The 26,240-nt window shown below is 43.5% G+C and overlaps 1 protein-coding gene across 1 annotated transcript; it reads right to left on the reverse strand.

Annotated features, from left to right (window-relative positions):
* Window positions 1-839: 839 nt before the first annotated feature.
* On the reverse strand, window positions 840-26,025 carry LOC310771033 (delta-1-pyrroline-5-carboxylate dehydrogenase, mitochondrial). Its single transcript, XM_083663713.1, has 15 exons — window positions 25,935-26,025; window positions 19,891-19,984; window positions 19,601-19,693; window positions 15,626-15,673; window positions 12,348-12,503; window positions 11,330-11,479; window positions 10,150-10,224; window positions 9,750-9,937; window positions 9,196-9,269; window positions 8,276-8,472; window positions 5,264-5,311; window positions 4,962-5,114; window positions 3,358-3,479; window positions 2,766-2,884; window positions 840-1,029 (listed from the first exon to the last, which is right to left on the reverse strand). The coding sequence occupies exons 1-15, from the start codon at window positions 25,973-25,975 to the stop codon at window positions 917-919; spliced, it is 1,671 nt and encodes a 556-aa protein (XP_083519839.1). The 5' UTR covers window positions 25,976-26,025; the 3' UTR covers window positions 840-916.
* Between the last annotated feature and the right edge of the window lie 215 nt (window positions 26,026-26,240).

The following is a 26,240-nucleotide window of genomic DNA, read 5'->3' on the forward strand; positions in this document are numbered from 1 at the left end:
TTGCCTCCGAGGTGGTTTCACTGTGCATTCCATTCCCTCTCTTGCCTTGGCTGTCTGCACTATAGCGTTCGAGTGTCACCGTTGAACCGAGGCGAACGTCTCGGTTCAAGTATAAATGCAACACCATGAGCGACACTTTCTTTTTCATCTGCGACCATGTGCTGAGCGACACTTTATAAGTATAAATTAAGCTTAAGAAAGTCGGGGGAATAGGAATTTCACTGTAACGTTTCACTGTAAGTCAACCAATTCTGCATGTTTCCTCTTTTACACACAAATATCTTAAAAGTAATAGCAGCAAAAATATAATTAGAAAATATGTGAATCATTACAAGAACCCGAATCAGATGTTAATGGCTCTTACTTTGACAGATAAAATCATTTGTGTGTGCTTAGAGATAAGATACAGTATATAACATACTCACATTAATACTTTCCATGTTCTAGGTTATTCTTTGACCTAATATAACCTTTCAATTGGATTCAGCTAATAAAACAACAAATTATATTTGGGAAACAATGCCCCTAATAAAAGCTCCATTGTTGGACAACATAACGAGAGAGAGAATACCTCAGGGTGTTTCAACTGGGAAAGTACCAGCAGCCAAACTCTCAGAATAGCTATGCAGGTACATCAAAGCGTCCTTCTTGAGACAAGAATCCTGGGCCAGCTGTTGATTCTGCCTATAGTGTCACCAAGGGGCGCTGTTGTGCTGCTCCCAATCTCCAAAATGACATTCTTTTTCATGTCTAGATTCAGTGCAAGGCTATTTCAGGGGGAGGGGAGGGGGTTAGGGTTAGGAGTTAGGGGTTAGGGGTTAGGAGGGGAGGGGGTATGACTAAACTGGACAAGGAGATGGCCTGTGTGTAGTGTGGAGAATGATCTGACGGAGGGCCCGGGCTGGAGGGACACAGCTCAGCCCATGTAGGGGTACTTCCATCCTGTGAGGGGGACATGGGTCTCCTTGACGACCTGTGGCGATGTCCATCTCAGAACGTAGTGCCGACCACCGGGTTTGTCATTGGTTCCTTGGAAAAGAAGAAGGTTCAGTTTAGTTGTTGGGACGGCTGTGGCTCAGGAGGTAGAGCACGTCGTCCACTAACCAGAAGGTCGGTGGTTCGATCCCCGGCTCCTCCAGTCCGCATGTCGAAGTGTCCTTGGGCAAGACACTGAACCCCAAATTGCTCCCAATGGCTGTGCCAGCACCCTGCGTGGCAGCTGGCCGCCCTCTGTGTGTGAATGGGTGAATGTAGGCACATTGTAAAGTGCTTTGGATAAAAGCGCTATATAAATGCAGTCCATCCATCCAGTCCATTGTTGATAATCAGTCAAAGAAGATGCCACTTAAATACATCATTTTGGAGAATGGCATTGCACTTGGTCAATCCCCCCTGCCATCCCGGTCATTGCTCGGCCCCCTCAGCCGATCTGGGGAGAGTTGTAGACTAGCACATGCTTCCTCCGATACATGTGCCGGCCGCTTCTTTTCACCTGACAGCGAGGCGTTTTACCGGCAGGACGTAGCGCGTGGGAGGATCACACTACTCCCCCCAGTTCCCCTCCGAACAGGCGCCCCGAAAGACCAGGAGGCACTAATGCAGCGAGCAGAACTGATACGGTACCCTTAATCCGGCTTCCCACCCACAGACACGGCCAATTGTGACTGTATGGACACAGGAAGCAACCCTCGTGTTGGTAGGCAGGGAACCTACCACTGCACTACCCGGGTGCCCCAGGATGCTTTTATCTAACAGTATATAATGAATGTGTGCTTTTTGGCGGATCAATAGTCCAGCTGGGCGGTGAACATGTGATCCAGGCAGCAGAGGTGTAGCTAGGAATTATGTCCCTATGCACAAGAAGACTCTGGGACACCCGGCCTCCACTTGACTTTTGTTCCATCTATAGCAAACATCTCTGTGGACATTCCAAACACATCTCCACATTCATTGACTCGTGTGGGACACATGATCCCTGATTTAAATTATATATTTTGGGCACCACCTTGATAGCGCTAATAATCATATTTTCATCAGTAGCTCTCTGCTCTGTGTAATGCACGCCAGGCTTGGGTGCTGTGGTGGGGGGAATGGGGGTACTGAGTACCCAGGGCGCAAGCTGAGGGCGGGTGGCCCCTACGTGTATGTACTAGAATGTTGTTTGTGATCACCAAGTGTATATTTATACATATTTTATACTTTTCTTTCACACTGCTCTGGTTTTGAAACAGACTTTAGTTATGGCAAATGGACTGCATTTATATAGCGCTTTTAACCATAGCGCTTTACAATGTGCCTACATTCACCCATTCACACACCGAAGGCGACCAGCTGCCACGCAGGGTGCTGGCACAGCCATCGGGAGCAATTTGGGGTTCAGTGTCTTGCACAACGACACCTCGACCTGCAGACTGGAGGAGCCGGGGATCGAACCATCGACGTGATTAGTGGACGACCCTCCTGATCCACAGCTGCCCCACAGTTTAGTTGAAATAAACCCTAAAAACGGCCAACAAATCAAATGTTCTACAAAAAGAAAAGAAGGATAAAGCAACTGTTCCCGATGTTATCTGGAACAAACACAAGTGAAATTTGGGAAAGTGTTTCTTGTGCAGACTAAATCAAATTTGCCTTCCCTAAAGACAAAGCTGACTGTACCGTCACAGAGGTGAAGTGTAACTGGAGAAAACAGCAGTGCTCTTTCTGTTGACATGTCCTCTAAAATGTACGGTTCCCTCATCAATGTAACAAGTAAGCATCCTTACCAGAGGCTCTGGCGCCCCCAAATGGCTGCTGAGCAACAATGGAGCCGGTGGATTTGTCGTTCACATAGTAGTTCCCTGCAGCATTTCTCAAGGCCTTGGCTGCCTCATCGATAACATTCCTGGAACAAATTAAACTCTTATCAATTTATGATATTTGAAAGTGTGCAACACAGTACATACATACTATCAAATAGGAAAGCTCACAGTAGAAAATACTAAATATCCATCATGATGGAAAAGTTCATAGTATAGTACCATAATGTTCTTGTTAGGATCGAACAACAGTATTCATAATAATTGTGGGCTTATGTGAGCAAATCGGTTGAGAAACATGTCATCCTAATATTGTAGCAAATCTGTTTAGAAATGTCAATATCAACTGATTTATATAACACTTTAAATACAAAACAAGTTTGAACGTGCTTTACAAAGTGGGGAATAAAAACAGGGCAAAATGAAATCGGAGAGGAGAGAGAGAGAGAGAGAGAGAGAGAGAGAGAGAGAGAGAGAGAGAGAGAGAGAGCAGAAGAAGAAAGCAAAAATGGGAAATCTACATATCAAATGAGCAAATTGGTTGATGGTTGCGTCTTACTTGTCCTGAGCATACACTGCCCCCGTCAGGGCATAAGGCGATGTGTTGTCTATCAGGTGCAGCACCTCTTTGTAGTTGTTCTCAGGGTAAACGTATACAGACAGAACAGGCCCGAAGATTTCCTGCAGAAAACAAACTAGATGTCACAAAGTGGACAGGCAAGGAAGCTCTGAGCACCAAGGAATTACAAAGATGAAACGGAGAAAGAGAGGCCTTCAGGTAACCTGAAGAATACATGTGTCTGACATCCTTTAGAAAGAGAGGCCTTCAGGTAACCTGAAGAATACATGTGTCTGACATCCTTTAGAAAGAGAGGCCTTCAGGTAACCTGAAGAATACATGTGTCTGACATCCTTTAGAAAGAGAGGCCTTCAGGTAACCTGAAGAATACATGTGTCTGACATCCTTTAGAAAGAGAGGCCTTCAGGTAACCTGAAGAATACATGTGTCTGACATCCTTTAGAAAGAGAGGCCTTCAGGTAACCTGAAGAATACATGTGTCTGACATCCTTTAGAAAGAGAGGCCTTCAGGTAACCTGAAGAATACATGTGTCTGACATCCTTTAGAAAGGGAGGCCTTCAGGTAACCTGAAGAATACATGTGTCTGACATCCTTTGCAAATGTATGATGCAAAGCAGGATAGACTCAGTTTAAAAAGTGTAATGAAATATCTTCTGAAATGTTTTTTTTATGTTTGTCTGAATCTTATTCCTACCCCTAATATTCATGTTTTGTTTGACAGATGCAAATCAGTATCACTGTAAGGATAATATTTTCCATCCAAAGTTGGCTTGAAATACATGTGTACCAATATTTCAATAAATATCCTATTGGACACAAGACTCATATTCATTTATGGAGTAAATAAAGATGAAGGGAGACATTTCACTATGACCGACGTAATCATAATCCCATACATAATGTGAATGTGGTGCTGTGTTCTCATGACTTTGAGCCAGCTTAGTAATCCAGACACCAGTGATGTTTGACAGTTTAGTAATCCAGACACCAGTGACTGTTTGACAGTTTAGTAATCCAAACACCAGTGATGTTTGACAGAGGCACATTTGACATGTTTTTGCAGGTAATCCATGCAGTTATTCTGAGGCTAAGAAGACATAATGCCTTGTTATCTAATACCCTCAATGTTTGTTTCTACATTATTCAGCCAATGGCTAACCAGTGCTGTTTGTTTCTACATTATTCAGCCAATGGCTAACCAGTGCTGTTTGTTTCTACATTATTCAGCCAATGCCTAACCAGTGCTGTTTGTTTCTACATTATTCAGCCAATGCCTAACCAGTGCTGTTTGTTTCTACATTATTCAGCCAATGCCTAACCAGTGCTGTACAAGTACCCTTGCTGCTAGAAAAAGAACAGTAAAGACAATGAAAATAGTCATCTGGGCATACCTGTTTATACCTAAATAACAAATATAGCACAATTTCTACAGTACAACATTGTTCCATAAATTAAGACATAAATATCAAATTCAGAGCTTTTATAAGCAGTTTCTGACACTGACACCAAGTTACAGCACTGAATTGACTCCCATCCTCCTCCACTGCAACCACAAATTCTTGGAAAATCTCAGAATTTTTACCTCATTCATGATAGCGTCCTGTGGGTCTTTGGTTTCAATGATGGTAGGTTCCACAAAATAGCCTTTCTTGTCATCACAATTGCCCCCAGCGATGACAGTCAACTTGGGGGAAGATTTGGCATGATCAAGCCACTTCTTGATGCGACTAAAAGACTACAGGAAAAGGAACAGGAAGGGTTTACTGTCATTATGTTGAATTAATAACAACAACAATAATAAACAAATCGTGAATGTTTGAAGACATAATAACCTTCACTGGAAGTAACCGCTGGCAACTATAAATGATAGGGTGAATACTCTACCTTGTCATCAATGACAGCTGAGAAAAAGGTGCTAAAGTCTTCCACAGGCTGATGAAAAAGACAGAAAGATCATCACAAAATTGAAGAATATTTCTTCATTTTAAGTCTTTCTCGTTTTAGCTATCATACAGATAATCTCAGAATGTATAGCAGATTTGCCTAGAAAAAAACATGATAATGTTGAATCTTCAGACGTTTCTTCACCAAGCATGCGTCTTTGTGACATGTGAGGGTTAGCAGTTAAAGCTGCATTCAGCAATGCTTTTGTGTTAAAATAAGTGTTAAATGGCTCTATATTCTGACAGCAATCACTGAAATAGAGTGTTTGGTCACTAAAGCGCAAATTATGCTCACGGGAAATCGCCGGCGCTGACTGTGCCGAGGGGGTCGCCGCAGCTGGGCGTCCTATCGGCGCAGCTCGGTGGAGGGTGCATGCAGCTCCTTGAAAATGTGACTCCGCGGCGTCAACGCGGACGTGACGTGACCAGCACGAGAGCTGTGATTGGCCATTGCCTTGCACATGTCAGCACCAAGCCCCCAGGAATAGCGCTGGGCTGTGAAGCCATTTGAACATGGTGGCGAAGCTCTGTATTGCAAGTCACGTGACGCCATGCAGCCCAGAAAGGAAAATTCCCATCCACTTGCATGGGGACCCCGGCAGCTGTTAAACCCAGGGGAATTTTTTCCGGGTGTCACTCAAAGTATAAAACGACTCTTTTAATTATCAACTATTTTTTTATGGGGCATTTCTTCTTCAGAAGCCACTAAGAGCCGTATACGGGTGTATTTTCTTCTTGTAATACAATCCATGGGTGGGAGGGGTGGGAGACGTCATGGAATATGTCATGGCACACATGCGCACTTCGCCTTGGGCTGCATTGTCAGGAAGTAAAACCAGGAAGAAAAAGCCCCAATGATGGCTTCATGCGCCAGTGAGCAACCTCAGTCCGAATGCATGGGTGGGCGTGGCACGTCCCTATCCAGTTCTTTTAATACAGCCATGGTCAGCACATATCTGCTGAAGTACTTGTTGTGAGGAATGAGGAAATGCCATTTCCTCATTTAACAGTGCTTGTCCCTCATCTAGCAAAGCCTTCTGCAGGCTCACCGGAATGAGTTTTGAAATGGAGGGACAATAAAATGTCCCCCCACCGACATGATTGTAAGTTCTTGGTAAACGACACGATCACGTCATATGTAAGAGACATAAGTGTACCACAAGCCACCTAGTGTTTTGGATGTGTACCGCAGCCAACGCGCCAAGTTACGTTCGAGTATGCACAGTCTCGCTGTCGCCGCTAGTCGGCGGCAAGGCTCCAAGTCGAGGGTGCGCAGAACCCTGTCAGCACCTTAACTTGGAACCCCCAACCCCCCGCTGTCCTCTATCTCTCTCCTGTAGTCCAGCAGGCAGGGCAGACGTATCTCCACAACCGTAACTCGTAGAGACTCAAGGGTGGTGGCGTTGGATTCGGGGTGAAAAAATACATATGGTTTTGTGCAGGCATCGCGATTTGACCTTCCCTTTCCCAGAAAATGTCAACAGTTGACATTTTCTGGGAAACGGAAGGTCAGATCATGATGCCTGTAAAGGCCTGTATTTCCCATGAGTCTCTATGAGTTACAGTTGTGGAGATACGTCCGCCCTGCATGCAGGACTACAGGAGAGAGATAGAGCATAGCGCGGGGTTGGGGGTTCCAAGTTACTGACCAAACACTCTATTTGAGTGATTGCTGTCAGAATATAGAGCCATTTAACACTTATTTGAACACAAACACATCACTGAATGCAGCTTTAACTTCAAAATGACTTAAAGGGATAGTTCAGTTTCTTTGAAGTGGGGTCCTATGAGGTACTCTCATACAGTCAGTGTACTGGGTAAAGCACTCTGGACGCATCGTGCACCGAGATAGGAGAAGTGTGAAGGGGGCCATGAGCAAAAAGAAAAATACATAAAATGATTCCATACTGCTCACCTGGCTTAATCCAAGTCTCCACAAGCCCTGAGATGCCAAGTTGACTTGAAAAGATGTCATTTACACCCTGTTTTTAGCTGAAATCATCACTGTAGCAAGGTTGTACCCTAGTTGTTGTACTTTCAGCTGCTAGCTCCAGTGACGATTTCAGCTAAAAACAGGGTGTACACAGAGGCGCAGCCACAGCAGTGACTGCAACTTCCTCCCCATAAACAACCAATGGACGATTTGCAATGACATTGAAACCTCCCTAAAGAGGCCCCATGTCATTCCCGTCATACTTGTATGGTTCATGTACATTCGCTTGAATTGAAAGTGAAACATACATTCAAGAGAATGATTCACGGTCATTCACTTTCACTTTCAATTCAAGAGAACATATGTGAATCCTTCCTGTCAAACTGGCATGATTCATGTACTTTCTCTTGAATTGAAAGTGAAAGAACGCTGGTTGGAAGGGGCCCCTTGGAATTTTTGCCTAGGGCCCCAACAGACTGTAGAATCACCACTGGGTGTACATGACATCTTTTCAAGTCAACTTGGCATCTCAGGGCTTGTGGAGACTTGGATTAAGCCAGGTGAGCAGTATGGAAGCATTTTATGGATTTTTTCTGTTGTTTTCTACATTTTTGCTCATGGCCCCCTTCACACTCAGCAAACAGCTCTCTATGCCTGCTGCAGCAGGAGTGCAGTTCTCCTATCTCAGTGCGTGATGCATCCAGAGTGCTTTACCCAGTACACTGACTGTATGAGAGTACCTCATAGGACCCCACTTCAAACAAACTGAACTATCCCTTTAAGGACCTGAATGACAAATGACAGAAATGCTGTCATATAACAAGTAGTTGGAAAGCAGGTTTTCTGGCTCGAGGGCAGTGTGTGTGTGTGTGTGTGTGTGTGTGTGTGTGTGTGTGTGTGTGTGTGTGTGTGTGTGTGTGTGTGTGTGTGTGTGTGTGTGTGTGTGTGTGTGTGTGTGTGTGTGTGTGTGTGTGTGTGTGTGTGTGTGTGTGTGCGTGCGTGCGTGCGTGCTCTACTTACATCTCCCACTCTGATGTTCTTGTGGATGGCGAGGAGCTGCTGTTTGATGTGAGGCCACAGGGTGTCTGGTACGTACATCCTGGAGCAGGCGGAGCACTTCTGACCCCCGTACTCAAACGCTGAGCGGATGGTCCCGTTCACCACACTCTCAACGTCTGCAGACTTGTGCACAAAGTGGAAGTTCTTCCCACCGCACTCTGAAAAGTGGGACAAGCCATGTTTAATGAGAAACACAAAACATGACTGAAGAGTGCAAATACAGTTATGTCAGTTTGTCTTTTTTATATCTTTTATCTATTGATGTACTGTATTTATATTAATACAGTTATGTCAGTTCACTGCACCTTTAAGGGAGAGACCATTGTGCAGTGGCTTGTCTTCAGACACTAAATCTGGTTCCCATGCAAAGCTTCAACCAGATCTCATCATGATGCAATAGCAATAATTTTGCCTGACAAAGACCTCCAATTGGTTGAGATGTTGCACAAGTAATACTTACTAGGTTCAAGATTAATTGTGCATGTAGTCTTTTATCACCACCGGCTCTTTGTTGACAATAGGGATGGGACAATATAGCTAATATAAACCATGACACCGCAAGTAATTTCCATGACACTGACCAGTGCGATAACTTACGATCAGTTTTATTTTCCACAAGAGGAGGAAGTCCTATAATAAATGTTTTACTGGCTGAGGTTAAGTGGATGCACACCAGTAGCACTTTATTTGAGACTCAATTGAAATTATTTATTTTTGATGCTTTTATTTGGATTTTTATTTGTGTTGTTCAAAACTATCCTGACAGTTTATATACCGTAAACTAAAGCAGCATATTAGATCATTTTGGTCATGATAATCGTGACCTGGCTTGAAAACAGGTTCATGTGTCATGTGTTGCAGAGGCGACTGGTGGTGCTCACCTCCCGCCACTCGAGGGAAGTTCCTGTAGATGTCCAGGTTCTGGGCCACCTGTTTCCATAGACGCTTGAAGGTCCTACAGAGAAGACATCAAACAAAAACATGGATACAATGTAATTTGTAAATGGTAAATTACTAATTTAAGGAGGTTAAGAAAGAATGCATTTCACTAAATTGTGTGGCTCAAACTGGCTGATGAATGATCAATAATACTAAGCAGAATCAAAGAACACAAATGATATAAGATTGGTTATTTTAAACACTGATGTTTCGGACAAGAGGCCCTTGCAACTCTCTAATTTTTTCTAATGGTCATTTGCCAAGAGGGTGAAACGTAAAACATTAACCAGGGTGTTAAGTTGATTTGGATATGAATGGATTTATTCCAAAATGCCATATTTCTATTTTGGGGGGAAATGTTGCTTCATTACTGAGTACTTCAAAATTACACTGCATTACAATGCCACTATTTTACAACGCCTTAAAATAGCAAATTCAAGTTTTGCTAAATTTGGAATGAAAGCCTGAAACGTATGAAGAAGAAACGTTCTCTTACGGGACGCTGCCAGTGAAGTTGATGCCTGCTAGGTGCTCAGAGGAGGTGACGGTGTCTCCAAACACCGGGCCATCAGCCGGCACAAACTGGATGATGTTGGGCGGCAGGCCGCACTCCCGCAGGACTTTGTAGACGGCGTAGCTTGCAGACATGGCCGTGTCGCTAGGCTTCCACAGCACCACATTACCCTGACCAATGGGAGCACAAGCAGGAAGTCAGGTGAAAAAAACGAAGAGAAAAGAACCAACCTTTTGTTTCAAATGACATTCCAGATTATATCACAACACATACCATACATTAGGAGCAGTATGGGTGTGTAAGATTTTAGGCCTGCTCTTTCCATGAACTATTTTGTACTCGGTTGACAAGAGACACAACAATCCACAGTCCTTGCACTTACCATCAGAGCTGGGGTACCTGCCAGATTTCCACCAATAGCAGTGAAGTTAAAAGGGGAGACAGCTGCTACAAAACCCTGAGGGAAAGGGTGAAATAACAGAATACAAGGTTTGTTTAAGATAACACCTCCTCTTACTAAATAAAGTGATAGCACAGCACGGCCTCTACTGAGAGGATTAGAGAAGCGTGGCAGGGGAACCTGGTATTGATTTATCTGACATTATATGGTGTCTGTGATACAACTCTGCTCAGTTAATAGCAGACACCAGCTGATCCAGTTGCACAGGATTTAGTGGCCGTTCACAGTAAACCGAAGCAACGCCAAAGTCACGCTGAAACCACGCAGTTTCATTTCGGCGTCCTTGTTAACAGGTGAGAGCGTTCACACCAGCCGCGCTGAAGCGATCGTTCAGGATTCAGTCCTATTTTCCAGGCGTGACGCGTGAAGCTTGAAGCTGCCAGGCATGAATTCAATGGGAGTTGTGGGCGGGTTCAAGGTGCGCCGAGGAGGCGCTGAGAGGAAAAGAGAAGGCTTCTTGTGTGAACGGTTAAGCGTCAGCCTGCCTCAAGCTTCAGTTCTGCCTATGCTCTGCCTATTGTGTGAACGTGCACTTACCCTTCCATCTCACCACTGTGTGACAGGTGTCAGGTGTTAGAGGGCACTCTGTCTCATGCTTTCTGGTTCTGCCCTTCACTGACAGGATTCTGTGCCAAAATATTTGACTGGTACTCTAAGGCCTACAATATAACCCTTCAACCGGAGGCAGAACTCGCCATCTTCGGCTGCTCTGAGTCCTCTCTGAACTTCCCTACAACTGTGCAACAGTCTCTGACACTGGGGACAATTGTTGCCAATAAAACTCATTCTGAAGGAATGGAAGTCCCCCTCTTCACCTCCTTTTCAATTTTCAAAACATAGAAAACAGGCATGCCTGCCTATGCCTGTTTTCATGTCTTGCTGTCTATATATATATATATATATATATATATATAATAATTCATTTATTTTATAAGGCGCTTTTCCAGACCCAAAGACGCTTAACAGAGAACAAGAGACAAGCAACAGGGAACAGAAACAGGCAACAGATACAGGTAACAGGCAACAGTTACAGGGAACAGATACAAATGACAGTGGCGGTTCAGGGCAAGGTATATATTGATGTATTTTGACATGTTCTCACCTCCAGGCCACGGTAGAGCATGGTGTTTGTGCTGCCTTCAGCATCTAGTGGTTGCTGCTTCTCCAGCTCAATGGCATGTTTAGCGTTGAATCTGAAAAAGTCAATCAGCTCTGGAGCAGCATCGATCTCCGCCTGGACCACCGTCTTCCCCTGGAATACAATAATAATAACAATAATTAAATAGTGTCCCTCTGAGGGAAGCACATATTGGATTGGATTAAACAAAACTATCAATAAAACCAAATACTGAACTAGGCATACTGAACTAGGCATGGAGTGTTAAAATAAATGCAGTCTACACAAGTCTGATTAACCACATTCAGAATTTCCTTCAATTCTTTAGTGTTTGGACTCAACTCATCCAGAGTGAGGGACACTGATCAATTTTAACAAGCTTCCGTTCTTCATCCCTTCCAATATTTCCCCCCCAGATTTGTATGAAGTGTAGGGATGTCGACCAATAACCGTTTAACCGATAACCGACCGTTTCAACATTACCTGATTAATGCTATGAGTTAAATGGTTAAAACAAATGTTGCAAGTGCCCTTTAACACGTGCTATGCCATGTGGGTGGGCGGCGCAAATGCAAGTAAAAGTTTCACGGGGTGGCATCAGTGGAGGAGTGCCTGATAATCATGTTGTTGTTGTTTCCCTCCAGATCGGGTACATTAGTGCATTAATCATTGTGGTTGATAGTAAAACATTACTTTTTCTTCACAGGCTCATTCGGTCTCCCTCCCTCTCTGCATGTTCATCATGCACACGCACGCATACGAGCACACTGAAACACACGAAACAATTTACAGTCGTTTTTACCCTGTTCCAAAGATGCAGACATGAAGCGGTCTAATTGACGATTGAAAAGTGGAGTGCTTTTACATCTACACGAGCCAGACGTTCCAGCCTGGGGATATTTACTGAAGGAGTGGAGAGCATTACTCATTCACTTCCTCCATTCAGATGTGTCCTGCCCAGGCTGCAGCCTCCATCACAGGACCAGAAGGAGCATCACTCTACCTGTCCAATCATGGTCTTGGCCAGGATCTCCGCTCTCCTGGGCCCACTGATGACATCTGCTGCCTTGAAGAGAACCTGGGCTCGGTCCTGGACGGGCTTCAGGTCCCACTCTCTCCGCGCTGCCACAGACGCCAAGATAGCTTTGTTGAGCAGCTCCTGCATCAATCACATACATCACATACATGTTGAGCAGCTCCTGCATCAATCACATACAAGCCCGAAGAAATCACTTATTATAAGACTACGCATTCTTTGGTGCATTTGTCATGTAAATCTAAATCCCAGCAAATGTACATTCGATTTCTAAGGGAAATTTGTATATTATTATTTTCTGTGATGGTGAATCAGATTTACAGTACAGAGAATCATCATAGTTTAGGCTTTAGGTACAACTGGCTTCAAAAAGTTATTTTCTGGATTTGTGAAATGAGCTAAACTGCAAATTGTTACTGCACAAGACACATTTTTCTCAAAATACATATTTAAAGTGATAATCCAGAAGATTTTCATGTACATAAATGTCTGTAAAGTCACTATATATCACCAATGGAGTTAACAATGATGATTGAGCCTATGGCCCATTGATGAAAGCCCTTGCATCTCTCTGTATTGCAACCAGTGTTGGGGGTAACTCATTACAAAAGTAACATATTACATGTAATATATTACTTTTAGCAGTAACTCAGTAATATAACTTATTACTTATAAGATTTCAGTAATATTATACCAGTTACTTTGTCAAGTAACTCAAGTTACAAATTGAGTTACATTTTATTAAATCAAAGCACATATTTAGAAAAGATACAATCATTTCCTAATCAAACTGTGTTTTTATGCAAATAACCACTATAGATGACAATAACAAAGGAAAAGAATAACATTTAGAATTTTGGACTGTTTACAATGACTTCAAGGCGGTTTAAATAATTTTTCGGGATGGTTCTGGGGCGGTAATGTCATTCTGCTGCTGCTGTTGTTTTGGTCAAAGTAATGCAAAAGTAGTGAAATAAGTAACGAGTTACTCTACACAGAAAGTAATATTGTAAAGTAACTTATTACTTTCAAATGAAAGTAACTAGTAATATGTAGTATATTACATTTTGAAAGTAACTTGCCCAACACTGATTGCAACATTTATGAACTTGTGTCTATGGCGACACTTTCCCCGCCCCCAAAACAAAAAAAACAAAAAGATATCGCAAGTGGCGCACAGTTCTTGACGGGTTTCGCATCACCCAGCACCCTCCAGAGAGGGTAGGCGGAGTCGAAGCAAGTTGCTGTTGTTTCCACGTTATGATCCCACTGGAGATTTGGGCAGAACACACCCTGCGGCAGCCTATGCAGCAAGCAGTCAAGTGCCGGGATTGGCCAGGAGCGAGCCTTTTGTTCCCTTTTGACAACTGAAATCTCCCCCACACACACACACACACACACACACACACACACACACACACACACACACACACACACACACACACACACACACACACACACACACACACACACACACACACACACACACACACACACACACACACACACACACACACACTCTGCGCCTGCAGCCGCCCACGTGTCATAGCGATCTCCAGTGGGATCCATAATAACGCACCGCTGACCAACTTCTTCTTTTGAGTTGTGTGGCGGTTGGCATCCAAGTGTTGCATTACTGCCCCTACTGGCAAACTTGAATGTATTAACTCATTGAGTGCAAGCCACTTTTGGAGAACGGACGCTCCCAGTGCCAGAGTTTTCAGAGCGTTTTCAGTGATTTCTCGAGGCCCACAGAATATTGTGTGATATTACTATGTAAACACCGAACACGCACAAAGAACGAACTGGCTCTATTGTATCATCAGCAAAAAAAAGTTTATTGATCCCATTTTCCGTTCTTTAGTTATGAGCCGGAGAAGATAGGCTGTTTTGAGCAAAAAGACACTTTTCAAATTAGAAGCTGAGTTATTCCGCCTTTTGTGAAATGCAGCATTTCAAGCACATTCACTGAGTCTGAAGATAATATTTTCTGATGTAGTGACGTGGTGTACTTGTGTGATGCCCTGCGTGCCCCACCCCCCTCTCCCCCCCTCCCCTCCTCAGCTGCAAACTCCTCCCCACACTACACAGCCTCACGCACCCACTCTATTTTCGGAGTGCTCCGTTTGTGTGTGCCTCCCAGCGCGATAGGGAAGAGCCAAACCGGACTGCTGAATGGTTTGGCGTCGGGTGCTGCTTTTCTGGTGGCTAATCGTGTGGAGAAACTATACAGACAGACAGACAGAGACAGAGGGCCTCAGTTGTGTGCGCGGATTGACTCATGTTCGCAGCCAACGTCAGCTCCAGACAGAGCAATCTATATGGCTCTGGCTGCAGCACGCATCGGTTTCTCTTTGATCACGGCTTTTTCCTCCTGTTTCTCAGGACCTGTCTCTAATCTGGAGAGCACTGTCGCCACCTAATGGGTTTGTAAAATAGGTTATAGACCTCCAATAGCTACAATATTTGTACAGGAGATGCAGAAGGCTTTGATCGACGTCCCACCGTCAAAAAACGCATTGGACGTCGAAAGACGTCCTTGGCACTCTACGTCACTATTTAATTGGACGTCGAAAGACGTCCATGGCACTCAATGAGTTAAGGAGAGAAAAAAAACCTTCCCGTCAGATATGCGACACTGTGTGGCTCTCACCTGCAATTACTGCTCATGGCCATAGGGACAAGAAAAGTGAAATCTTCTGGATTATCACTTTAAGTTTTCATTAAAAAAATAAAGCAAAAGAAAAAAATATATAGTGTGGTACATTTGAGATATTAAGAAACTGTCATGCAGGGCGTCCGGGTAGTGTAGAATATAGATTCCCTGCCTACCAACACGAGGGTCGCAGGTTCGCACCCCCGTGTTACCTCCGGCTTGGTCGGGCGTCCACAGAGGCACGATTGGCTGGTGTCTGCGGGTGGGAAGGCGGATTGGAGGTGTGTGTCCTGGTTGCTGCACTAGCGCCTCCTCTGGTCGGTCGGAGAGCCTGGTGGGAAGGGTGGGAATAATGTGATCGTCCCACGTGCTACGTCCTGCCGGTGAAACTCCTCACTGTCAGGTGAAAAGAAGCAGCTGGCAACTGCGCGTGTTTCGGAGGAAGCATGGTGCTAGTCTCGGCTCTCCCCAGATCGGCAGAGGGTGGAGCAGCGACCGGGGCAGCAGGGGGGGACATTGGCCAAGTACAATTGGGGAGAAAAATAGGGGGGAAAACAGAAAAACAAAAAACTGTCATGCTCCAAATTACCTTGTCAGCATAGCAGAACTTGGCCACCTTATGCGAGTGATTGAAGGGCTTTGAAAAGAAAGAAAGTACATGTAAATGACAGCTATTAAATGACAGAAGCTCACAAATCTTATCAAGAAAAGATACACACAGCTGATAAGAACAGTTGATAACAGCAGCTAATAACAGCAGCATGACGGTTATTGCAATTCAGCTGGAAAGTCTCTCACTCTTAGCTACCGTTGGGGCAAACAGAGTAGAGTAGCACAGTACATTTACATGCATGTACATTTAAAGTATGTTTGAATAATGATTCAGGCAGCGATAGGTTCAGTCTCTAAGTTGACATATCTGTGCATGGCGCAGCAAGTTTACCAGTATAAATGACCCCGAGTGTGATATTGCTTTTATCGAACAGTTGCACAGTATAAACAAAGCAATTCATCAAGTAATAATAATATATGTTTTATTAATTTGAGACAACTCATGAGTTCTCTCTGTTATTTGTCTCCGCCAACAGAAACAGTTCCCTTAGGATTGCACTAACGTGACCAAGTGTTGCCAAGCAACAGGTAACCTTTCCCGACTGCAAGCTTGCTAAGCTAACTACTTGTAGGGTCAAATGTATCCATATCGCTACCCATGCTAGGTGCACACAGAACAACACTGTGAACACAGCCTAATCAAGGTTACATTAGAACAGCTGTGAAGTGCAGTGATATACATACAGTGCTGTTATACTGAACATCAGCCTCTTGCCCAATCAAATTGTTTGACTGGAACTAAGTGTTGTATATTTAAGCAATATTACACGAGAGGGTGTACTTTATTGGCACGAAAGTGATGCAGCAGGACGAGGCGCAAGCCGAGGTCCGTACGCGTCACTGAAGTGCCAATAAGCACAGTAAAGTACACCCTCGAGTGTAATATTGCGAACAGTTACAAACAAAATACAAGCTATAAACAAAAGGTGTTCATATTTTGGTGCCATTTGCTCTGAAAATAACAATTTTTTTGCCGAGTGTGTTAGTCCGAGACAAGAAATAGTCCCCGTTGAGTCAGCCAGACGTCAGCCAGCTGATATGCTCATCACATGAGTTAACTGTAACAAACAGCTGATATGCTCATCATCACATGAGTTAACTGTAACAAACAGCTGATATGCTCATCATCACATGAGTTAACTGTAACAAACAGCTGATATGCTCATCACATGAGTTAACTGTAACAAACAGCTGATATGCTCATCACATGAGTTAACTGTAACAAACAGCTGATATGCTCATCATCACATGAGTTAACTGTAACAAACAGCTGATATGCTCATCATCACATGAGTTAACTGTAACAAACAGCTGATATGCTCATCATCACATGAGTTAACTGTAACAAACAGCTGATATGCTCATCACATGAGTTAACTGTAACAAACAGCTGATATGCTCATCACATGAGTTAACTGTAACAAACAGCTGATATGCTCATCACATGAGTTAACTGTAACAAACAGCTGATATGCTCATCATCACATGAGTTAACTGTAACAAACAGCTGATATGCTCATCATCACATGAGTTAACTGTAACAAACAGCTGATATGCTCATCATCACATGAGTTAACTGTAACAAACAGCTGATATGCTCATCATCACATGAGTTAACTGTAACAAACAGCCGATATGCTCATCACATGAGTTAACTGTAACAAACAGCTGATATGCTCATCATCACATGAGTTAACTGTAACAAACAGCTGATATGCTCATCACATGAGTTAACTGTAACAAACAGCTGATATGCTCATCATCACATGAGTTAACTGTAACAAACAGCTGATATGCTCATCACATGAGTTAACTGTAACAAACAGCTGATATGCTCATCACATGAGTTAACTGTAACAAACAGCTGATATGCTCATCATCACATGAGTTAACTGTAACAAACAGCTGATATGCTCATCATCACATGAGTTAACTGTAACAAACAGCTGATATGCTCATCATCACATGAGTTAACTGTAACAAACAGCTGATATGCTCATCACATGAGTTAACTGTAACAAACAGCTGATATGCTCATCACATGAGTTAACTGTAACAAACAGCTGATATGCTCATCACATGAGTTAACTGTAACAAACAGCTGATATGCTCATCATCACATGAGTTAACTGTAACAAACAGCTGATATGCTCATCACATGAGTTAACTGTAACAAACAGCTGATATGCTCATCACATGAGTTAACTGTAACAAACAGCTGATATGCTCATCATCACATGAGTTAACTGTAACAAACAGCTGATATGCTCATCACATGAGTTAACTGTAACAAACAGCTGATATGCTCATCATCACATGAGTTAACTGTAACAAACAGCTGATATGCTCATCATCACATGAGTTAACTGTAACAAACAGCTGATATGCTTATCATCACATGAGTTAACTGTAACAAACAGCTGATATGCTCATCACATGAGTTAACTGTAACAAACAGCTGATATGCTCATCATCACATGAGTTAACTGTAACAAACAGCTGATATGCTCATCACATGAGTTAACTGTAACAAACAGCTGATATGCTCATCACATGAGTTAACTGTAACAAACAGCTGATATGCTCATCACATGAGTTAACTGTAACAAACAGCTGATATGCTCATCACATGAGTTAACTGTAACAAACAGCTGATATGCTCATCATCACATGAGTTAACTGTAACAAACAGCTGATATGCTCATCATCACATGAGTTAACTGTAACAAACAGCTGATATGCTCATCATCACATGAGTTAACTGTAACAAACAGCTGATATGCTCATCACATGAGTTAACTGTAACAAACAGCTGATATGCTCATCACATGAGTTAACTGTAACAAACAGCTGATATGCTCATCACATGAGTTAACTATAACAAACAGCTGATATGCTCATCATCACATGAGTTAACTGTAACAAACAGCTGATATGCTCATCATCACATGAGTTAACTGTAACAAACAGCTGATATGCTCATCACATGAGTTAACTGTAACAAACAGCTGATATGCTCATCATCACATGAGTTAACTGTAACAAACAGCTGATATGCTCATCATCACATGAGTTAACTGTAACAAACAGCTGATATGCTCATCACATGAGTTAACTGTAACAAACAGCTGATATGCTCATCACATGAGTTAACTGTAACAAACACGTGTGCAGAAAGCAGCATCTAGCTTACAGCGTTGATGCTAAATGGATTGTTTTGTTGTTAATTTTAATTTATTTGGCAGACTTACTGTTGATGAATGGTTGGAAGAAGAGATAAACAAACAAGCTGCTGGTTTCATCTGGCAGCGTCAGGTTAGGACGGTGATGTATCAGACTGAAAATAATACTGCCTGTCTGAGATGAAAGAGGATTGAGAGGCGGGCCATAGCGTGTCTGTCGATGATTTGATTTGACAGTTCTGGACACTGGAGTTGGCGTTGGCCAATCCTAGCGTGTTCAGCCACCAAATCTTGTGTGTTCTGGCGCTAAGCAAGTGGGTTCGAGGAGAACCAGGCTCTCCGAGTCTTGCGCCACTTACGTTAACCTTATTCCCGGAATGCGAGTTTAACGAACCAGTTACATGTCCTATGCATTCTACATCAAAAGAAGACATTACTGTTTGTTTTATTTTGTATGTTACATAGTTATTGGCCAAGTTATTAGTTAGTTTATGGGCTAGAAATTATGTCAGGTTACAGTGCTATATAGGCAGCCATCTTGCCTGCAGAATTTTGGCCGCTGCTGTTCTCTGCTGACCAGACCGGCCGGTGGAGTGATATTTTAGTGATGAGGCCGTTCTCAAATGAACGATTTGAGAACGGCTAGGTGTGCTGTTATGCTCATTTGAGAACGGTCCTTGACCAATCAGATTGCTTGGTCGGAACTACATGTTGTATACCGGTAATTACTATTATATTACAGTACTATTATAGCTCTTTGCTTCACTCACACATAACTGGTATCTGATGTCTTTGGTCCACACATGTTCGTCTCCAACCACACAGGGAATCTCCTCTGTCTTTCCTTTCAGACTGTCCAAGGCCTGAAAACACACACACACACGACACAGGCAGTAGGCACAGAGCATGAAGCTGAACTTGAAGAGAAAAGAGTGTATGTATGTATGTAATAACTGACACATTAATGACCGTGAGGTGACATGCCAGTGAGAAAAGAGTTAGTATGTAATAATAACTGACACATTAATGATTGTGAGATGACATGTCTGTGCCTCCTAACCTTCAACAGCTCTTTCCTCTCCGCACTGCCCTCAGTGAATCCCAGGATCGGCTCATTCTTCACCTCAACAGCTGCACAAGGGAAGGTTTTGAACCTTAAACACACACACACACACACACACACACACACACACACACACACACACACACACACACACACACACACACACACACACACACACACACACACACACACACACACACACACACACACACACACACACATGATTTCCCCTCAGTGTATTGTCTGGGCCAGGTCAGCAGATACCTTTGAACAGACTTGGACGTCTTGTTCATGGCTAGAGGATGTTGAACTCTTTCAATGAATAGACAGGAGCTCACACAGCTGGGCATGTGCCATCATGCAACTTACAATCGGTTCATTTCCATCATCCATTTGCAGTCTTGCAGCAGCTGTAATACGAGATAAGCTTTCCGGCGCACGTTAATCTTTTAACTAACGGTCAACTTATAAATGAGCAAATACATTATTCAGTGGGTATTCTCACAGTTAGGCCTATTTTAGGTAGCTTTTGTAATAACTGCTATGATGATGATACTGGTATGATACTCCAATGACTGGTGGTCCTGTGTCCTCCAATGGGCAGAGCATGCCGCTAACACTGGATTAGGGGCTTTGATGCTAAAAATGTATGTGTTCATCATGATACTGTTCAAAACTAAAATGGCCAATATGTGAAGGTAGATCTGCTGCATGAGAAAGAAAGGTTTGGCTTTTGCAGCGCTGCAAATGTTACTTAATTCATTCTTTTATTGTAACAGCAGCTCACCCATTTCCCTCTGCCCTCCCTGGTTATGTTTCCCTCTCTGCCCTCCCTGGTTATGTTTCCCTCTCTGCCCTCTGCCCTCTGCCCTCTGCCCTCTGCCCTCTGCCCTCTGCCCTCCCTGGTTATGTTTCCCTCTGCCCTCTGCCCTCTGCCCTCTGCCCTCCCTGGTTATGTTTCCCTCTGCCCTCCCTGGTTATGTTTCCCTCTCTGCCCTCCCTGGTTATGTTTCCCTCTCTGCCCTCCCTGGTTATGTTTCCCTCTCTGCCCTCCCTGGTTATGTTTCCCTCTCTGCCCTCCCTGGTTATGTTTCCCTCTCTGCCCTCTGCCCTCTGCCCTCTGCCCTCTGCCCTCTGCCCTCTGCCCTCCCTGGTTATGTTTCCCTCTGCCCTCTGCCCTCTGCCCTCTGCCCTCCCTGGTTATGTTTCCCTCTGCCCTCCCTGGTTATGTTTCCCTCTCTGCCCTCCCTGGTTATGTTTCCCTCTCTGCCCTCCCTGGTTATGTTTCCCTCTCTGCCCTCCCTGGTTATGTTTCCCTCTCTGCCCTCCCTGGTTATGTTTCCCTCTCTGCCCTCCCTGGTTATGTTTCCCTCTCTGCCCTCCCTGGTTATGTTTCCCTCTCTGCCCTCCCTGGTTATGTTTCCCTCTCTGCCCTCCCTGGTTATGTTTCCCTCTCTGCCCTCCCTGGTTATGTTTCCCTCTCTGCCCTCCCTGGTTATGTTTCCCTCTCTGCCCTCCCTGGTTATGTTTCCCTCTGCCCTCTGCCCTCTGCCCTCTGCCCTCCCTGGTTATGTTTCCCTCTGCCCTCTGCCCTCTGCCCTCCCTGGTTATGGGAAATGTTCAGTCCTTGCGAAATAAACTTGACGAGCTGCAAGGAAATGCTCGCTTCCTCCAGGACTATAGAGATTGTTGCGCCATGGCCTTCACAGAGACCTGGCTCACCGAGAATGATCCGCACAGCGATCTGTCCATAGATGGATTTGGGATTCCATTTTGCCTAGATTGGGATGCAGTGGCGACAGGAAAATCCCGCGGAGGGGGCGTGTGCCTCTATGTCAACAAACGCTACTGCAGCTCTGTAACCATCAGAGAAAGACTGTGCACACCTGATGTGGAACTTCTGTCGGTGTCGCTCCGTCCATCTTACCTACCCCGTGAATTTCCACAAATATTCTTATCCGTTGTGTATATCCACCCAAAAGCTAATCCTGCCACTGCCACAAGTACTGTATTTGATGCTGTGCAAAAACTACAGTCAATCTCACCTGAAGCACCAAATCTAATACTTGGAGATTTTAATCACGTGTCCCTGAAAAAGACCCTGACTAACTTTGATCAATATGTAACCTGTCCAACCAGGCAGAATAAGATATTAGATCTCTGTTATGTACAGTAAAGGGAGCATATAAATCAATCCCCTTGCCCCCCTTAGGGTCTGCCGACCACAACTGTGTGCTGCTGCTCCCTACATATAAAACTGTCTTAAGGAGAGAGAAAATCCAGACCAAAGAAGTCCAAATCTGGTCAGAGGATTCCACTGCTTGTCTCCAGGGGTGCTTTGACTGCACCAATTGGGAGACGTTTACAAACTCTTGTAATGACATTGATGAACTATCTGATGTAATCTGCTCCTACGTTACTTTTTGCGAGAGCATGATCATTCGTACTAAAACGATTAAGGTTTACCCCAATAACAAACCGTGGATGTCTAAAGCAGTTAAATCTAGCCTACAGAGGAAAAAGCAATTGTTCAGTCAAGGAGGGGCTCTTGAAATGGAAGCAGCCAAAAAGGAGGTAAAAGTTGAAATACTAAGGGCTAAACAAAAGTATAAAACTAAGATAGAGAGTAAATTGGCCGAAAGGAACCTTGCCTCAGCCTGGTCTGGCATGAAAACAATCGCAGGCATACAGCAATGCAAGAGCAAAACCAACATCACTATTGATGGCTTTAGGTCAATTAGGGAATTTGCCAACTCTCTTAATACTTTTTATCAGAGATTTGATCAACAGCATGATTTTAAAGATGAAATTGAGGAACTGAGTCATAAGCTAAAGGATGATCAACACTCTGTCCTAGAGCAGAGACAAGTGGAAAAGTCCTTCCTCTCGCTGAAAACAAACTAAAGCCTTGGCTGGCCCTGACAATATCACTGGCATTTTACTCAAGTCCTGTGCAAGGCAATTCAGTTTTATTTTTTCGTATATTTTTAACCTGTCTCTGAGCCAACCAACCTGAACCACCTAGCCTGTGGAAGCAGGCTGTGATTATCCCTGTTCCAAAAAGCAGCAGACCCAAAGCTCTGAACGACCTAAGGCCAGTCGCCCTCACTTCTCTTGTGATGAAATCCTTTGAAAGGCTTGTCAAGGTACAGCTCACAAGAGAAACGGAGCATGCACTCGACCCTATGCAGTTTGCATACAGGGCACACAGAGGAGTGGTGGACGCTTCAACCACCCTCTTTAAACTTTTATTTAAACACCTTGAGGGAAACAAAACCCATGCCAGACTTTTATTCGTTGACTTTTCCTCAGCTTTTAATACCATCCAACCCCATATCTTAGCCACAAGGCTAATCGAGGAGTTTAACCTGAGTCACAATCTGGTGGGTTGGATTTTAGATTTTTTAACAAACAGATCACAGCAAGTCAAAGTGAATGGCTTTTTATCTGACTTTTTACGTTCCTCTGCCGGCTCACCTCAAGGCTGTGTGCTCTCAGCTCTGCTCTATATCCTGTACACAAACATGTGCCAGAGTAAGCACGCAAACAGGACCCTACTTACTAGGGCTGTCAAAAATAATCGATTATAAGATGCATCGCGATGCGGACGTGCACGATTCTGCATCGATTAACAAATATCAAAAATCGATTATTAAAAAAAAAAAAAAAAAAAAAAAAAAAAAAAAATTATCAAATAAAATAGAATGTAAGTACATGCAGTTGTTTATTTTAATTATGGATCATAATACAATGCAATTCCAAATGCACTTTTATTTTAAAAGTAGCCACACAGTGAGAAAAAAGAAAGTGAGAAAAAATAAATCATGTATTGCGGAAAAAGTGATGCATCGATTTAAGATGCATCGCGATGCATCGTGATGCATCGTTTAATCGAATCGAATCGAATCGTTGACAGATGAATCGTAATCGAATCGAATCGTGAGGCCAGTGAAGATTCACAGCCCTACTACTTACATTTGCAGACGACACAGTCACATGAGTAGCTACATGTGTGTGTGTGTGTGTGTGTGTGTGTGTGTGCGCGCGCACAAGCATGTGCAGAAACACTTTAGTCTTTCAGCACTTTAGTCTCTTGTCACAAAGCACTTTATCATGGTTTTACTTTGATCTTACTGTATTTTAATGTGCTCTATTGTAATGATGCTTGTTTGATGTCTTGTGATTTCGTATGTTTTGTTTTTATCTTCTGAACAGCTGAACTTCCCGTCTGCATAACTATTTTACCCTCGGGTACTAATAAAGAAACCTTGAAACCTAATGTGACCTTGTGTCTTCTGCTAACTAAAACCCATTCGTGGGAAATTTCACCACAGCAGACCTCTGGTGAACCTCACTCCTTCATATATGATTAACTAATCCAGTCTCAACTTTCCAAACTGAGGTTCACAGGGTTGATAGTGGTTGGCTGGTGCCAGAGGCAGGTCTTTTCATGCCCTAAAAGCCTAAAGTTCTCTTTTCTTGACAGTTTGGCAAAAGCATCTATGCACCAAAGTCGGCTCCCATAAGCCAAGACATCAATGATGAACACGCATAAAGAAACAACACTATGTTGCCATAGAAAACATTTGATTCCTTTATAGGCGAACTAGGCCAGCATGGCTGTTTTGTTATCATGTCCACCAAGAGAGAAAGATAACAAACATCTGGAAGTCATCTGGGAGAATCTGGGCTGTCAAAGGTTTTTACAGGTGTTGCAGCAAAAGCAAAGCTGTAGCAGACTAGTGAGTGTGGATTTGCTCATACAAAGCGACTGAGACCAAAGAGCGTGGAAGGAAAGAGACGACACTCTTATAGCTAGAGGTGCTGCGCTAGTGGCACCGCCACCATATTGCCCCCTAAAATCAGCCTCCCTTGAAGTTGTGACATCATCAGTGATGTCATTCATCAGTGATGTCAAAAAATCATCATCAGTGATGTCATAAGAGCATCACATCAGTGATGCGAAGTTGTGACATCATCAGTGATCATCAGTGATGTCATAAGAGCAAGGGAACCCGCACAGCGGTCGAGCTGCAGGGTGGCGAGGCCGCGTAGCGACCCAGCTGCGTATGCCAACTGCAGGGCCAGCTCGACGAGGTGCAGGGTGGGTGAGGCTGCGCAGCCTCCGGGCTAGCGAGCCCGCGGAACGCGCGAGAACGAGATGCCTAGTGATTTCAAAGTGCTGTATTTGTTATTTAATAAATGAAATTCAGTTTTAGCCAACATGTTTCTGCTTGGATTCTTTCATAGATTGAATAAATAAACAAGTAAATAGTTAGAATAGTATGCACATTTTTTATATTTTTCTTCACTGTTAAACTAGCAGAGGTACTTTTGCATTTTACTAGATGCTGTTTTTACCATATGTGACCTGCACTCTGACAAAATCACATTGCCCCCAAAACACATTTGGAGTTGTATACACTGTTGGAAAGAGAAGAATTTAAGCTTTCTGGTAATATAAAAATGATCTTTGTACTCCAAAGATTGAGTGAGATACACCCCTTTATGTCTTGACTGTTTCCAAACTATGTTTTTGATTAAATAAATGCGTTGAGTGTCACTTCTTAATGCACGTTCTTTGCTGAGACTGACAGCCTTCAAATGCTTGTGAAAACCGAATATATTACTTTTTTCAGCATTTCACTTGAATGACTATGGTAGTAGGCTACTTAACATAGGCGCCCTGCACGAACTTCCGTGAAGTGCATTGCTAGACCATATTCATCAGAACTCAGAAGAAGAGTCATTGTTATGAGGCTTTGAAGCAACACTCTCATTAGCTCAAGAGTAATTAGTTAGTAGTTACATAACTTGTACACACCAAATTAGCAGTGCTATTCGCCTAACGTTACATTACATTTCCAGCCTAACGTGACTTGTAATGTCACGAGTGTCACCTCCTCAGGTTAACTAAACTATCATTAGAAACCAACAGTCCTGGCAGACAGACACTGCTGTTGACGTTGAATGACGTTTGTAACGTTAAAGTCAAGCATAAAGGTGAAGGAGTCTCGTGTGTGCTCATGTGAAGTACCTACCCCCTCCAAGACTGGCACACGGCCGCTCTCACTCGCAGCATAACGTCACTGTTTGAGGGGAAATATGCTCAAATAAATGATAAAATAACAAACCCCTAACTGACCTAAAGACTGACCAACTGACCTACTACACAGTGATCAATTTCCGATATTGACCTGATTCACGCACTCAGTTGGATCGGAGATTCATTGGTGGATCGCTAGGGTACACAACCTGGACCGAACCATCTCTTCGAGGGGTGTGTTTGTGTGTGTGTGTGTGGGGGGGTATTTATTTATTACAATATTTCCTCTCACTGTCGAAAG

Source organism: Poromitra crassiceps (genome assembly GCF_964638095.1).
Source record: "Poromitra crassiceps genome assembly, contig: HAP1_SCAFFOLD_315, whole genome shotgun sequence".
In the NCBI taxonomy this organism is placed as follows: Eukaryota; Metazoa; Chordata; class Actinopteri; order Beryciformes; family Melamphaidae; genus Poromitra; species Poromitra crassiceps.

Coding starts and splice junctions, on each gene's coding strand:
- LOC310771033 (XM_083663713.1), bottom strand. CDS start 25,975: ATGCTGCGAGTGAGAGCGGCCGTGTGCCAGTCTTGGAGGGG. Junction 19,694..19,890: donor AGAGGAAAGAGCTGTTGAAG/GTTAGGAGGCAC, acceptor GTGTGTTTTCAG/GCCTTGGACAGTCTGAAAGG. Junction 8,473..9,195: donor CTTCCCTCGAGTGGCGGGAG/GTGAGCACCACC, acceptor CCCACTTTTCAG/AGTGCGGTGGGAAGAACTTC.